General features: G+C 40.4%; 1 protein-coding gene across 1 annotated transcript; it reads right to left on the bottom strand.

Moving 5' to 3' along the window:
- Positions 1-6,900: 6,900 nt before the first annotated feature.
- spaca4l (sperm acrosome associated 4 like) lies at positions 6,901-16,054 on the bottom strand. Its single transcript, XM_029735740.1, has 3 exons — positions 15,904-16,054; positions 7,857-7,967; positions 6,901-7,365 (listed from the first exon to the last, which is right to left on the bottom strand). Exons 1-3 carry the CDS (start codon positions 15,953-15,955, stop codon positions 7,139-7,141), a joined length of 390 nt encoding a protein of 129 aa, XP_029591600.1. The 5' UTR covers positions 15,956-16,054; the 3' UTR covers positions 6,901-7,138.
- Positions 16,055-16,639: the final 585 nt, after the last annotated feature.

The raw sequence follows: 16,639 nt of genomic DNA, 5'->3' as shown, positions 1-16,639 counted from the left end.
ATGGTGAAGCGTGATTCAGCTCTCCAGCGACTGCGTTTCCACTGCTCCTTTCCACAGGGTCCTTTCACCTATAGCTGATTCCATGGATGAGCTCTCCGGCAGGAATTCAGGCACCAGCTGCATGAGTTTGTGCGTGACTTCAAATAGAAGACATGGGCCACAGTGAAATGAACAGCTTGTTCTGTTGTTCAGACATCTTAAGTCAGACACGTTTTATTTTATTCCATAGTGTAAACGTCTGTTTATAGCAGACACTGTTGTACTATATTTCAGAAATATCTATATTAAGAAATATTTGTAACTACACTGACATTTTACAGTGCAATATAACTGCAGCTCAACTGCAGTACACTGCAGTAGTTATTCTGCAATTACTGCATCCAAAATACCAGTCGACTACAGTCAGTGTTGTGTTCGAGACCGAAGGGGGACAAGGAGTCCGAGACCGAGTCAAGATCGAGACCAGAAAAATGTCCAATTCAAGAGCATGATTTGTAATTTTGTCAACTCACCACCATAATAAGAGTTCAAAATGCCCAGTATTTCTGGGTTCATATTTCAGAACATCATATGGATTCTTTAAACATTCAAAATAGTGAAAAAATGCATGCTGAGGGAAAATAGAGACAGTCTACAAATTATTACTAACCCAAACACAGTGGGGAACAATGGGTCTTCTACACCTTCAGTGAAGGGCTAAGGATTCATAAAAAACTGATTATAATAATAATAATACTAGAATTACTATTTTGGATGATTTTCTGATTTAATCGCTTCAGTTTTTGTTGGAATGGAAAGGGTTAACACTGAAGGGAGAAAAATATCCAATCAAGATTCTTTGCTGGTCTCTGTGGAGATAAATCAAGCTAGCTAAGTCAGCCATTGGCTTGGCCATCAGAAGCAAGGTAAAGGCATCTGCCATTCAACTGTATAAGGACAGCTGAATCAACCAATCACATTTTGACTTAATGGGTGGGGCCATTTTTAAGAGACTTATGGAAACTTCTGCCTTCTTGAAGGCCAACAGGTCACTGCACAATAGCGAGCAGTAGTTTTCTTACGGTCTAGCTAGCTAGATTTTGTTGTCGGCTACTTTTCAGTGGCTGCAGCAGGTGTTATCAAAAGGATGTGTTGCTAATTTGTTAGCTTCTACCTTTCAAGAATACATTTCTGTGTTTTTTATTGCAGCGCGCTTGCTGTTGTTAGCCATCTCTTTGAAAATAACTTATGTTTGTAAAACATTGTTGCATTTAAAGTGGAACTAAGAGCATTTTAGCAACATTACATCTTATTAAAATCTGGTCATATACACCCCCAGGAAGAAAATTACATCAATAGATACGCTAGCCTATTAGCCACTATGACTGACTGTGATCATAGCCTTTGCTAGTTTGATTGTATTGACATTCCCAGCCTTAGTTACATTTGTTCGTTTTTGTCCAGAATATTGAGTAATTAAAACTGAAACAGTGCATCCTGAATGGAGGCAGCAAACAATGTACCAGGCCAGCTGTGATTTACAAATTTATATCAATATTTTTTGGACTGCCAAGAAATGTATTGGTGAGTTATATTAATCATGCACTGAACTGCGTCCATCTATTCTGCCAACAATGCCTTTGTGTAAGTCATGGAACGTTCAGTGAATTATAACCTATTTTTAAACCTCTAACAAACTTGGTTTTGTAGCATATACTGGGAATTTGATCATTTTGATTGATATTATGATTGTCTGTTTGTTTCATATCTGTAAAAACATTGTCAGCTTCACTTTAAACTTTAGGTCACCGGTTACTTTGTGTGCTAAACATGAAATGTTTTTTCCAATGGGAAGTAATAGTTGTAAATTTCGATTTGGAAATGCTTAATGGTTGTATTCTTATGATTGGGACCTACTGGCTTATTATGTCCTAGTTAATGGACTGCTTATCCTTTAACATCATGCTGTGTGTGACTTCTGTCTTTCCATCGGTATGAAGTGGTGTAATGGTGCCTGGAGAAGTGGGTATACAAAAATTTTGCCAACAAGTTCCCAAACGGCCCGCCCATTGAAGGAAAGTCACTCTGAAAAATCCTGTCTTTTCCTGAGTTTTCCTATACATTTTTCAGATTTAAATGCTTAAATTACACTTTTTGTATATAGAAAAATACAAAAATGTGATGGTCTAATTCCACAACAATGCTTAGCCACAGAAATCTGATTCGGTGGGCCTGTTAGGGCCTGGCTCTCCAGTGGGTGGCCCTCTGTTCACCCAGGCCCATCCATGTCTATATCCCATGATATATATAACAGCACATGATGACAATTGCGCATCTCAAATAGCCTACTAACCAACACTTCGAACTAAACTTTTTCAATACCTGGTTTGCATACCTATTGCTGCCTTAGTTAGCATTTACTGGTAGATATCATAAGTTGAAACGTCTTTCCTACCCCACCGGCATTCTTCTGTGAACTGCACAATCTTGCTGCTTGCAGATGATATTCTGCTGAAACTGTGTGCGGCCCACATGTGAATATATTTAACGTGCTTTACGGTTGTGTAGGCTACTTTGTGCATGATTTCTCTATTGTACTATACCTCCCCTACACTACTTTGATACGCATCAGTAGGAATTAAGAAGTGAGTATAGGCAGTGGCGATTTTAGCATGTAAATCTTGGTGGGGCAATATCAACAACAAACAAATGTAGATGCATGCTAGCAAAGCCACTACACAACATACCACAACACTAAACAATACACTAATTGCACTATAACGGTGACAACAGTGCCCACAAACTGTTAGGGCCTACGTAAGTCTGTCCCAATAGCAGAGTCTCGACACCTTACCACTGTTACACCTGGCTATCAGTGGAGCCTAGTCTGGCAGCGAAACAATTAATTCAGCCTCATTTACTGCCTTAAAAAAACAGCTGATATGGCTGACTTGCTAAAACAAATGTGGTTTCTACTGACAATTGAGATGTACAAACTATGGCATAAGGGGACAACGAGCAGATAAGAGGCAATCCGTAATTTCGATTATGACATTAATGAGCGAGCTATAACGGACGTAGTCAATATAACTATTTGTTCAGCACCTTTGAAATGTACAGAGACAGAATTCAAAACATGGGCCGTTCTTACAGTATTCTCCCTGTACACTAAGTCAGAACCGTAGGATAAATAAAGGGGGCATAAAAGCAGACAATGAAAGGTCTTACAATATTTGATGATGACATTTCTCTAAAACAGGCTATAGGCTACATGTGCACCACCAAGTCAGAACAGTAGGTTAAGTTATGAGGGGAAAATTGACCAAATTATTAGGGAGAGGCACATGAGCTACTACACAACATACACCTACGTGTACTTTAGCTAAGAAAGTAATACTGTCTCCCTGGCATATTACATCATTTATGCAGCAGTATACAAGACATTTTTGGACTCACCTTGTTGTGCTGTGCTCACTTGAACAGGAAAGTGGCGCGGCAGTCTTTTGTGGGCAAATTTTGTCATCAAACTTTGTCATCAAAGTCTGTCATTCTCTGGATTTATGGTGCTTTCAAGACAACTGGGAACTCTAAAAAACAAGGTTGAATCATATGACGTCAGTAATCTTCAAGTTGGCGCTCCAGAAAGAGGCCTGAGTTCCCGACTTGAAATTCCGAGTTGGATGATGTTCAAAACTTATTTTCCCAGTCGGAGCGCATTTTTTCCCGAATTCCCAGTTGTCTTGAACTCACTGAAGTCTGAGATTCTCCAGTTCCGAGTTTCAAGTTATTTTGAATGTGGCAGAAGTCATGTTGGATGACAGCCCGGCCAATGTTGAATGTTTATCCTTTTAAGCTTGGAAAAGATACCCTTATACCCAGACTTGGACTACACACCCACTCTGAATAGCAGGCTAGGGATTGCATTGCAATGCTGGCAATTAGCCACTGATTCCTTCCAAACCACTCATTGCTGAAATTGCGATTTCCAACTTGTTGTGTAATGTTTATGTCCAATAGCCAATGAGCACTGATACATTTTATCTATAATTTCTCTTCATTATTTCTCTTTATATGACAAGGGTAGAAAAATATGTGCCAGTAGATTGTCGACTTGATTCATGATGATGACTGCTAGCTAAGATTTTGAAAGTATGATGTTGACATGATCAGTCCAATCAAAGTTACTGTAGATATAACGTGATTTGACTTCATTTTATCTGTGGCCAATGACCTTGAGCCTTCTTGGATGGGCACTTCTAATGTAACTCTATGGCAGCACCCAAGCGGTTGAATTTTCGAGCTCAACTGTAGATTTTGCGGTGATGTAGTGTCCCCATGAGTGACAGAACACTGAGCCAATAACGGCGCAACTAGAGAACATTACCAACCCCTACGCTCTGCCTCACCTGCCTTCAATGACCGGTCGCCACTGAGTATATGCAATGCCCACAAAAAAAAGTGGGTATACTGCTTATACCTCATTATAGCCTTCAGTACACCACAGGCCCTTTTGTGTTTTACAATAAGTTCGCTCTCTCTCATTAGTGTGCTGTTATTATGGTTGCTGTCCTTTCAGAATGAGGAACCGGTCACACACACTGAAGGTTCGCCACTGCTCAAACATGTCTATATGAAGGCTGTTAAGATAATGTATTCATGTTTCAAGAATATTTGACGAAGCGGTTTTATGCGCTGACCAAATGGAAGTTTCATAATTCTGTTTTCTACTCCGCTGGTCTCGTGAAGATGTTAAATCTTCATTGTCCGAGACCGAGTAAAGACCAAGTACAAATGTGTCTGACACCGAGACACTATGTAAGTACACATGTATCTGACACCAAGATAAGGCCGAGACACTATGTGGTCTCGAGTACTACAACACTGACTGCAGTTACTGCACTTTTACTGCAATCGTATTTTGCAAAGGATACAATCAAGTTATGAAAAACTACTGATATCAGCTCCAAAAGAATAGCCCTCAGTTACATAGAACAATGTCTTTTATTTTATGTGACTTTAGAGCACCAGTCTGCCTACACTAGTCACTGCTCAACATTCATCGTAAATTGTGGAGTTCAGTTTAATCGGCTAATATAAATTACGCTTTAAAAAATACATCTGCATCCCCTGTCAAAAGATAATTCCTCCGTCTCTTACTGCAGCCTAAAGCACATTTTCTATCAGCCTATTTGCGAGTTAGGGTAGGGTGCAGGCCTCAGACGGTTGTGGATGGGTTATTAACAATTGCGGGCGGGTGGGGGTGAAAAAAACAGCTCACTGGTGAGTCATTAAATACTGCTTATACTTGACTACTTGAACACATAGGCATGTTATAGAAAATATGCGGCATGTGACAATAGAAATGTTTTGACAAAGTTTTCACCAGCTTTTGAATTGGTATGAGTGGGTACTAGAGGGGAAGAAGGAAACCTGTATGTCCTGCTAAGCCACAAATTGAGGAAATGGTTTGTTTGGGAGTGGAGAAAATGTAATGACACCAAGACAAAGCAAAGAATTCAGAAGGCATGGGATTTTGTAGAAGCTTTAAACATGTATTGAGTTCTTTCAACTTATTTTGCAAAGTCATCCAGCCACAGAGTATACACATTTCCAGTTTAAAAAAGGTTTTACAAGCAAAACAGTGATCAGATATACCTAAATCAGTCAACTCAACATTAAATTAGTACACAGTTCTTCCCAAACAAGGAAAGACCACAGACAAATCTCCAATTAACCTAGAAAAGAATCCCAATAATGTTAACACAAACAATTAGCACTTAAAAGCTTGATTTAACTCTCTATATTGATACTGAACAAAAATAAACGCAACATGCTTCAATTTCAAAAAATTTACTGATTTACAGTTCATAAGGAAATCAGTCAATAGAAATAAATTAATTAGGCCCTAATCTATGGGTTTCACATGACTGGGCATAGGCCTACACAATTGGAAGCCAGGCCCAGCCAATCATAATTAGTTTTTCCCCCACAAAAGGGTTTTATTTCAGACAGAAATATTCATGTCATCAGCTGTCCAGGTTGCTGGTCTCAGACAATCCCGCTGGTAAAGAAGCCAAATTCTCTAAAACGATGTTGGAGGTGGCTTATGCTAGAGAAATTAACATTACATTCTCTGGCAACAGTTCTGATCTTCGTGTCAGAAAGTCTGAGCTCTAGAAAGAGGCCCAAGTCAGAATTCCGATTTGGATGATCGTTCAAATAGATTTTTCCTCAGTCGGAACTAGTTCCCCCCTTCCTTCCTTTGGTCTAGGTCAGAGGTGGGCAATTCCAGTCCTCGAGGGCCTGATTGGTGTCACAGTTTTGCCCCAGCTAACACACGTGACTCCAATAATCACCTAATCAATTTTATTAAATCAGCTGTGTTTGCTAGGGATGGGAAAAAAGTGTGTCACCAATCAGGCTCTCGAGGACTGGAGTTGCCCACCCCTGGTCATCACGTAGCTCAAAAATGGGGGCAACATATGAGGTCACACGGCAATTGCATTATTCATTGTAAACTGAGTGATCAGTGGAGCTCCCCAACAGCAAGTGGGGCTGGATAATGGGAGAATTAACAGTGAACGTCAATTTGAAATAGTGGTTAGAAATAAGCATTCATAACCAACACCAGAGATAGAAAATAGTCTGTTAGCTGAGCTCCCTATTGAAGATTAATGAATTGTCTGTCAGTATGAACAGTCATTGGTTATATAATGCTGACTGACAGATCTCCATCCTACTAAAGTGTCTGAAGACATTTGCTCAATTATGTTAATAGAAACTTGCCAATTGTACGTGAGCATTCCATACAAAACAGGTTAAATTCAATGCTTTCCAAGTGCAACTGAGTAAGCTAGTCTGTGTTTGAACAACTGCATTTCCAAGTGAGCCATAAAACAAATTGAGAGATTTCCAGAGGCATCAAGGACAAATCCAATTCTTTAATAGAAATAATTTAAAAGTTTAGCTGGTATATGGTACACTTTAACAGATGTTTCTTCCTTGGCCTAAATTATACAAACGTAATGCAGTTCTTATACACACGGACAGATTGGTGCTAATGTTTGACGAGTGCGTGTGGGTGTGTGAACCATCAACCTACATGTATATCAACCTCTGCATATGCATGCGTGTAGGCCACACAGAGGGCTTCACCCCTTTACACCAGGACTTTGGTCATGAAGGCAGTGGTCAGGGTGGCGAGGGCCAGGGGCAGGATGCTCATTCGGGGCAGGCCCGGGGCAGCGTTACACAGGTCCGTGTCACAGCAGGCCTTCGTTATGTTGTACACTGTGTGGGTGGAGCTGGAAGGGAAATCAGTTGTGGTCGTCTTGTTGCATTCATCCACTGCCAGGCAGCCTTTCATCTTGATGTCCACAAACTTAACTGTGGATGAAAAGGAACACAGAAAAAACGTAATTATTTAGGCTTTGTCGTGCCAAACGGCACATAGAGTAAGGCCTCTTGAATTGACAAACTATGAAACGCAAGTTGTTTTTCATTAACTTTTGCCGCAAAACAGAATGCTGGAAAGTGACATTTAAGCATCTGCAAAAGGAATATTTGCAGGTTGTCTTCCTTCCTTGTTTGCTTCTGAAGAGGACAGAGGCACTATGGGGTGTAAAAACAGACTAGCCCAAAAAATATCCTTACATTCGAACTTGTCTATTCTTACCAACACTGATTTTGATGATAGCTACTTTGAGGAAAGTTCTTACTTGCAATGACTGCAATATGTGGTTGTTTATCTACAGTACCTTAGTTGAATGCACTGACTAAGTCGCTCTGGATGAAGAGTCTGCTAAATGATTACAATGTAAATATAAGACACATATGAGCCACCTATGACCGGTGTCGGCCAGGCCTTGGGTCCTTACCTGCTTTTCCGACACCGCTGAAACAATTGTCCCCGTCATTGCACTTGACTTCGGTGGTGTAGCACAGGTCCCAGAAGCCCAAGTCACATTTGTAGCACTTCAGAGCCTGGCCTGGGATAACAGAGACGGAAAGAAAAAAATAAGCAATAAATTACCATATGCCATTCTACAAATTCTCTTCATGTTCAAGTAAACATTCTTGTAGATAACTCCCTTGACCGCTTGTTGATGCAATCCTACGCCATTGGGACTGTTTGTCTCTAAACATGGGATGGGCCAAACAATGGTTTAGCCGTTGACACTCCCCGGTTTTGCTGACTGTGCACTTTAGTGGATGAAAAGCCCATCTTGCACAAGTTATTATGATGTTAGTTCATAGAAGGGCATAGTTGTTTGACAATTTGTCCACTTCTCAAAACACATGGTGAATGCTTTGAGTGTAGCCCTCCTTAGCTCTTGATAGGGACATACAAAATGGCTGCTTCCCAGTAAGTGCCACTCCAGACAGAGAACCAATTGGGTCAGGGAACTACCCTTTGATCCCATAATTCTTATGCCCTTTATAATGAGTAGTTTGGTGCTTTTAGGCGGTGGAGGAGGAATGGTCCGCCATAAACTACGGAATTAACCGAATGACAGTGAGACCCATAAATTCAACCAATTAGTTGCAAGATGGAAAGTCCCTGAACAAGTTCTGACTTCTTATGCAAATAACACTACAGACACGCAGTACCTAAAGGAGTTAAATACCTGTCCATGAAGTCGTATGTGTGACAAACTCATCCCATGACTGGATCCATCATGGAAAGGCATACGTTTGTAGGTGACGTGCACACATTGACACATACAGTAAATACACCATTTTGTTTGTTCCTTGTTTGAGTAAAGTTACTCAGTCCATTTGCATTCATGCCATTCAAGTGGTAAAGACGTCGTCATGGGACGATTCTACAGAACAGCATAGCTGCCATTTTAAACGAGTGACGCATATTGGTCACATTTAGGTTCCAACTTCATTTTTAAAAAGAGGGAAAACATGGCGTGGCCTTCAGTTATGAATGTCTGGTTGACAAAACAACAAATAATCTAAGCGCTTAGTGACTGAGCCAAGGAACATTGAGCTGCTTAGCAAGGTTGTAAAAATGCCATGCCAACGCCTAACCCCCCCCCCCCCCCAAACACTGGTTTCAGTCACACCCCATAGAAAAGGAGTTCACAAGAGACTCGGGTTACAAAGAAAATGCCACTCCTGTTCCAAACAAACAAAACATACACTGAACAAAAATATAAACGCAACATGTAAAGTGTTGGTCCCATGCTTCGTGAGATGAAATAAAAGATCACAGAAACGTTTCATACGCACAAAAAGCTTATTTCTCTAATTTGTGCACAAATGAGTTTACATTCCTGTTAGTGAGCATTTCTCCTTTTCCAAGATAATCCTTCCACCTGACAGGTCTGCCATATCAAGAAGCTGATTAAACAGCATGATCATTACACAGGTGCACCTTGTGCTGGGGTCAATAAAAGGCCCCTCTAAAATGTGCAGTTTTGTCAGACAACACAATGTCACAAATGTCTCAAGTTTTGAAGGAGCCTGCAATTGGCATGCTGACTGTAGGAATGTCCACCAGAGCTGTTGCCCGAGAATTGAATGTTCATTTCTCTACCATAAGCCGGCTCCAACATTGTTTTAGAGAATTTGACATTACGTCCAACCGTCCTCACAACCGCAGACCACGTGTATGGCATCGTGTGGGCGAGCGGTTTACTGATGTCAACGTTATGAACAGAGTACCCCATGGTGACATTGGGGTTATGGTATGGGCAGGCATAAGTTATGGACAACGAACATAATTGTATTTTATCGATGACAATTTGAATGCACAAAAATATTGTGACGAGATCCTGAGTCCATCGTGAGTCCCATTTTTCCAGTGGATGCATATCTGTATTCCCAGTCATGTGAAATCCATAGATTAGGGCCTAATACATTTATTTTAATTGACTGATTTCCTCATATGAACTGCAACTCAGTATAATCAATTAAATTGTTGCATATTTTTGTTCAGTGTACATTGAGTGCATCCCCACAATCCAACCAAATGACCCAGCTGTTTGATCACATGTAAAGAGGGACGCAACAGAATCTCTTTGTCGGCTTGGGTGTCCACTTACATCAAAGATCATTATTATGTGATCTTGCAGACATCGATTCAGCTTTGATGTAACTTTATTTAACAAGCATCGTTTATTTGAGTACCCTGCTCTTTACGTTTAAAGTAGAAAATATATACACATGCGCAGAATATGGTCTGCACATGCACAAAAGCTTTGGGAACTTTAGTCTGGTGGACTAAAGATCCCGAAAAAGTAATTGCCAAGTGATCTGATCATTCAATCAATGTTTGAATTCCATTCTTTAGGTTCAAATATCAAATAAGGTGTCCTTCCAGGAAGGACAAATACATCCTTGAGAGAGAACGCAGATGAGTAAGACATGTCAGCACACAAGTAAACTTCCACTTGTCAAAAACCCTCCCAATCAAGAATGCTTTCACCAAAATGTATTGAGGCTGCGTTTACACCGGCAGCCAAATTCTGATATTTTTCCACTTATTGGTCTTTAGACTAATCAGATCAGCACTTTTGACAATAATCTGTCAAAAGATCAGAATTGGGCTGCCTGTGTAAATGCTGTCTAAGTGGCGGTTCCCGATACACAGATTAAGTTTTAAAAAGCTATTTTAATGGAGATTCTCTATTGACCACACTTTTTAGTTCAGGAATAGGTTTAAATCTGTCTGGGAAACCGGCCCTTAGAGTGAAAACAATCAACTGTCCTCCATCAGAATGCCTCTTCCCCTACTACTACATACAGGCCAACATTACATAAATGAGTCATGACATGATGCACATTTCTCTGTCAGCCTCTGCCTGGGGGTTTTGGGCCGCGCCTTGACTTTACCCCCTTCAGAAATCCTGTCAAATCGGTTCCCTTCACTCATGTCACACCCCCAATCTGTCACCGCCACACACACACACACACACACACACAGGTGAAACACAGGTTTCGCAAACAAATCTGCATATTGGCTTACACACTTGGCTGTATTCTAGCCACAACAGGTAATTTACAGAGGCAATGAGGGGTTAAGTTAAGGATGAGCGCCCAAACCTTTGTTCGGGTAATACGGAGCACGGGGAGATGAATCATACAGATCAGGGGGATGATGTTCACAATTGGTCTCCACCATCTCTCATGATTGTTACCTTTAAGAAGACTGAGGACATGGTGCCCTTTGAGTATGAATAAACAGTTGCTCATACAACTCACGCAAAAAAAGCTACAAGATAATGATCATGTGGCCTAGGACTATGAAAATGTTTTGCTTTAGTGCAGACCACACATTGTCATTGGAAATGTTTTTGATGATGATTATTAACCCCATGGTTTGTGTTATATGTACCACATAAGGGGAATTATTGTTACATGGACAAAGTGCGATGCCGACATAATTACACACAAGAGACAACTATTTGAGGACATTGTAGTCATGGCAATTTTTTCCTGGCCTCTAGCAACATTCAAGCATCCTTTAAATTCTCCCACCCAAAAGAAAACTCCTGGTGGGCTTATGCAGTACGCATGTCATGCATGGGCAAGGGGGGGGGGGGGGGGGGGGGCTGACCTGATCATCAGTTGTATTGTCCCCTGTACAGTCCCCAGGCATATATACACTGAGTGTACAGAACATTAGGAACACCATCCTAGTATTGAGTTGCACACCCTTTTGCCCTCAGAACAGCCTCAATTCATTGGGGCATGGACTCTACAAGGTATTGAAAGCGTTCCACAGGGATGCTGGCCCATGTTGACTCTAATGCTTCCCAGAGTTGTGTCAAGTTGGCAGGATGTCCTTTGGGTGGTAGACCATTGTTGATACACACAGGAAACCTTTGAGTGTGAAAAACCCAGCAGCATTGCAGTTTTTGACACTCAAACCAGTGCGCCTGGCACCTACTACCATACCCCATTCAAAGGCACTTAAATCTTTTGTCTTACAAATCCTTCAACCTGTCCCCTCCCCTTCATCATTGAAGTAGATTTAACAAGTGACATCAATAAGGGATCATAGATTTCACCTGGTCAGTCAATGTCATGGAAAGAGCAGGTGTTTCTAATGTTTTGTACACTCAGTGTATGTTTTTGTATATTGTCTGGTGTCGTTTTTAAGTCCTGTAAGGAGTTTTTACACTGGGGACATACTGGTGGTGGAATTGGAAGGAACAGTAACATTATTAACAAAGAGGTTGGGTATTGTGTATTTAATGAAAGAACCAATTATATTGTGTAATTGGCCAAATAGGAGAGCAGATCAAGTTACTCTGTTCAACTGGTTTCAGATCAGGGCCCATAACCATAAACCACAGTGCCAAGTACCACAGTTCAAATCAGACTACTGTTGCACTCTACAGTTCACTCACTGCAACTACGTCAAATGAATTTATCAGTTCATTATGAGACCCCATGATGATGGGAACCATGGATACCATAACTGGGATTCCAAAACACCAAACATTGGTCAAAATGTATTTCAATGAATCCTCTTCAAAGTAAGGCATTTGTGTTGATAAGCGAAACGAGTCTTGATACAGATTTCTAAGAAATAATACCAAAGTTGTCCACATGATGGCAATGTTGCCTGATAGGACACACCATTGCAGTCTGTCTTCTAACCAAGAGCCTGGATCAGAAGTATTCAATGGGGATGCTAATAAATCAAATCAAAAAGGTATATTTGACAATTACAAAATGCCATTAATCCCGTGACCTGCGTTAATGCAGTTCTCAAATCAGATCTAGAGCCCGTCTTCACAACCCTAATTGAGCAAACACGTTTTACCTTGAGAGGGTAGTCAGTAATATATACTAGTTTTACTCCATAGTGTCCCTGAAAGGTTTAAACGAATATGACTTCCTGTAATCGCCAACACCTTCCACCCACAAGGCTTAGGACCAAACACCTAACCTTAACTAACTGCTTTCTTAATGTCGCTGTCACAACATTAACACTAAATTGCAAAGTTGTGCTCAATCTAACTGAGCTACAGACAACTCCCTTTGGCCTGCTCTCCACACATTAGCCTACACGTCAGCCAAGTGATCAGGGTCACGGCATCAATGTAACTGGCCGTGAATCAAACCTGTGACACCAGGGGTGTATTCATTAGACAAAGACCGTAGCAAACAGTTACAAAATGTTTGGCAATGGAAACCGTTTATTCCAAACTGAGGTAGGCCCCTCCCCATTTCATTCCTTTTGGCTCCTAGGGAATACACCATAGAGCATGTATTCCCAAACTGGGGTACGCGCAATGCTGTCGGAGGTACGCCAAATAAAAATGTGATTCATGTATAAAATATAGAATTTTTAATATATATATTTTTTTTTAAATAAAATAAATAAATGCCTTCACATTTTCAAACAGTCCATTTATATTTTCCAACAGGGCTATACATTTGGGTAAGGTTTATTTCTCGCCTGAGTAGCCTCGTTTCACTGCCAAAACTAAAATTAAATCTAGTGTTCAGCGAAATAACAACAAAGTGAAATATAGGTAGCCTAGTCAAATAATTAACATCCAATCACATTAACTGTTACTCTCTCGTGGGAATTCCATTAACAGTCCGTATGTAGCCAAAACGTAGCTGCTGCTCATTCCGTTTGCTCGAAAATTGATAAATGGTTAAGAAAAGTAAGGCCCACATCCAGAGACGCATACCAGCTCTACTGGCTGGGACAATGCTAGGGGAAAAGGCCCAAAAAACTATACAGACAATGTCTTCATCAAACAACACTTTCACGATGCAGTGACACGGCAGATGTTTAGAAACAATTACTGCTTCGCATGTAAGCCAGTGAATTCTATGCGTTACAGCTGGATGAGTCAACAGATGTGGCGTGCCAAGGAAATGCCTGACAGGTTAAAAGACGTCTTGGACACTACAGTGAAAATGGTTAACTTTGCATTTACATTTACATTTAAGTCATTTAGCAGACGCTCTTATCCAGAGCGACTTACAAATTGGTGCATTCACCTATAATATCCAGTAGAACAACCACTTTACAATAGTGCATCTAAATCTTTTAAAGGGGGGGGGTTAGAAGGATTACTTTATCCTATCCCAGGTATTCCTTAAAGAGGTGGGGTTTCAGGTGTCTCCGGAAGGTGGTGATTGACTCACTTTGTTAAAGCAAGGTTTCTGAACTGTCGTGTATTTCCTGCACTATGCAATGATATGGGCAGCGCTAGATATCATGATCTGAATCTAGGATTACAGGGACTCTCCGCAACTATATTCAATGTGCGGGACAAAATTGAGGCTATGATTAAGAAGTTGGAGCTCTACTCTATCTGCATTAACAAGGACAACAAACATATTTCCATCATTGTTTGATTTTTGTGTGTGCAAATTAACTCAATCTTACGGACAATGTCAAATGTGATATAGCGAAGCACCTGAGTGAGTTAGGTGCGCAATTACACAGGTACTTTCCCGAAACGGACGACACAAACAACTGGATTTGTTATCCCTTTCATGGCCTGCCTCCAGTCCACTTACCAATATCTGAACAAGAGAGCCTCATCCAAATTGCAACAAGTGGTTCTGTGAAAATGTAATTTAATCAGAAGCCACTGCCAGATTACTGGATAGGGCTGCGCTCAAAATATCCTGCCTTGGCTAATCGCACTGTTAAGACACTGATGCCCTTTGCAACCACGTACCTATGTGAGAGTGGATTCTCGGCCCTCACTAGCATGAAAACTAAATACAGGCACAGACTGTGTGGAAAATGATTTAAGACAGACTCTCTCAATACAACCCAAAATTACAGAGTTATGTGCATCCTTCAAGCACACCCTTCTCATTAACCTGTTGTGAATTATTCACAATTTTCGATGAACAAATAAGGTTTTATATGCAAGATGGTTAAATAAAGAGCAAAATTATTGATTATTATTATATTATTATTGTGCCCTGGTCCTATAAGAGCTCTTTGTCACTTCCCACGAGCCGGGTTGTGACAAACTCACTCATTCTTATGTTTAATAAATGTATCGTATAGTGTGTGTGTGGCAGGCTTACAATGATGGCAAAAAACAACGCAGCTGGAGGTTGAATGGTTGAATGTTTGAAGGGGTACGGGATTATAAATAGTTTGGGAACCACTGCCCTAGAGTACTACACTCAGAATGACTGATACTCTCCAAGTTCAGGGCCAAAAGGGGAATCCAGCAGAACTACATTTTCTCATGTCTTAGTTTCACTAAAATGTTTTGTTTAGGGAACCTATGCAAATTTGTATGAGATCGCGTTCCCGAAAATATTTGGTGAAGGTCATGAGGAATACATATTCACAATTCAGGAAGAACTCAATCAAGGTCGACCACTGCAGAAATTCATATAGTAAGGGTGTGGTTTGAAACATGAGATGGGGACATAGACTTGTTTAGCGGAACTAAGTTATAGAAACTATGGGTCATACATAAAGGCAAGAATAATAGTTTATTTAGTCTTTACAGTTGAATATTCTGAACCATTCGCTCAGAAAGGGGTCAGTTCCCCCAAATTACATACTGGTTTCCTTACCCTGTAAACGGTCTATGGACATGATTTTTATTGTAACCCGCTTATGGGAGACTCTGAACCTTCAACTACAAACACTAGGCTGCGTTTACACAGGCAGTACATTTGAGATATTTTTACACTAATAATTGGTATTTTGACCAATCAGACCAGTTCTTTTGCCAATAATTGGGCAAAAGATCAGAAACACCGGCTTAAGACGTCCACATTTTCTAATTTATTGTATTCGGATGTAAAGCTTGCCTATTTATATGATAAACTATAATGCCTCTTTGCAATAAATTGAAAGTATACATAGCATTCGAATGATGAAAAATACGAACATCAATTAGACTAACTAAACAACGATTGAAATAAGCAAACAAATACAGTTCACAAACTATTTTATCTTACCAACTGCAAAACACAGGCCAACTGCGAAAATGCTGAGAAGAATTCTGTTCATTTTGGAAAAAAAAAAAAAAAGATCAGTGTCGACAACTTTACTGGAGTTTTTTTCCGTGCCGCTATATGGACAGTTAGCTATTGTTATCAAACAGCAAAAGTCGTCACCAACTCGCTATTTATAATCTCCCACCCATTTTCACAGACACGTCACCGTTATCCTATTCAACATAGAAGTGTCTGGGCCACGTTCAGTTGGAAAACGTTCTTGAACGTTGCCGATATACATTCCATCAAGAGGGCGGACTGCAATAGGCAAGCCAATTCAACCTTTGTCAACATGCTAGAATAGATCACTGTCTGAAGTTGTCTGAACAGAAACGATCTTCCTCCAGCACTAAGAGAAACATAATTATTTCCGTTATTGGCTTGGCTTCTGCAATGCAAGGTTGCTATTCTGTTTTGTTTGCTTGTTTTCCTGGTAACACACTGGGCACAAACTGGTGCAATAACGTTGTTTCAACGTAATTTGTCAACGAATTGTGACGTGGAATCTACGTGGAAAATACAAAGGCTTTGAAAAGTCATCAACTTAAAACATTTATTTAAAAAAATGGGGGGGGGGGTTGTGATATTTCAACCACAGGATTATGTCATCATGACAACCAAATCTCAACAAAGACAAACCTTGAATAAAATAGGTTTACATGTTATATTTAGAACAACATCAAATGTTCAATGTCAT

This window comes from Salmo trutta, chromosome 36, assembly GCF_901001165.1.
Source record: "Salmo trutta chromosome 36, fSalTru1.1, whole genome shotgun sequence".
NCBI classification, from domain to species: domain Eukaryota; kingdom Metazoa; phylum Chordata; class Actinopteri; order Salmoniformes; family Salmonidae; genus Salmo; species Salmo trutta.
The sequence above is the reverse complement of the archived record's forward strand: the minus strand, read 5'-3'. Positions and strand labels throughout refer to the sequence as shown.

What these genes read in the sequence shown, in the direction of transcription:
- spaca4l (XM_029735740.1), bottom strand. Translation starts at nt 15,955, where the DNA reads ATGAACAGAATTCTTCTCAGCATTTTCGCAGTTGGCCTGTGTTTTGCA. An exon ending in TGGCCTGTGTTTTGCAGTTG is followed by an intron (nt 7,968 to 15,903) that starts GTAAGATAAAAT and finishes CTGTTATCCCAG; the next exon opens with GCCAGGCTCTGAAGTGCTAC. An exon ending in CAGCGGTGTCGGAAAAGCAG is followed by an intron (nt 7,366 to 7,856) that starts GTAAGGACCCAA and finishes TTTCATCCACAG; the next exon opens with TTAAGTTTGTGGACATCAAG.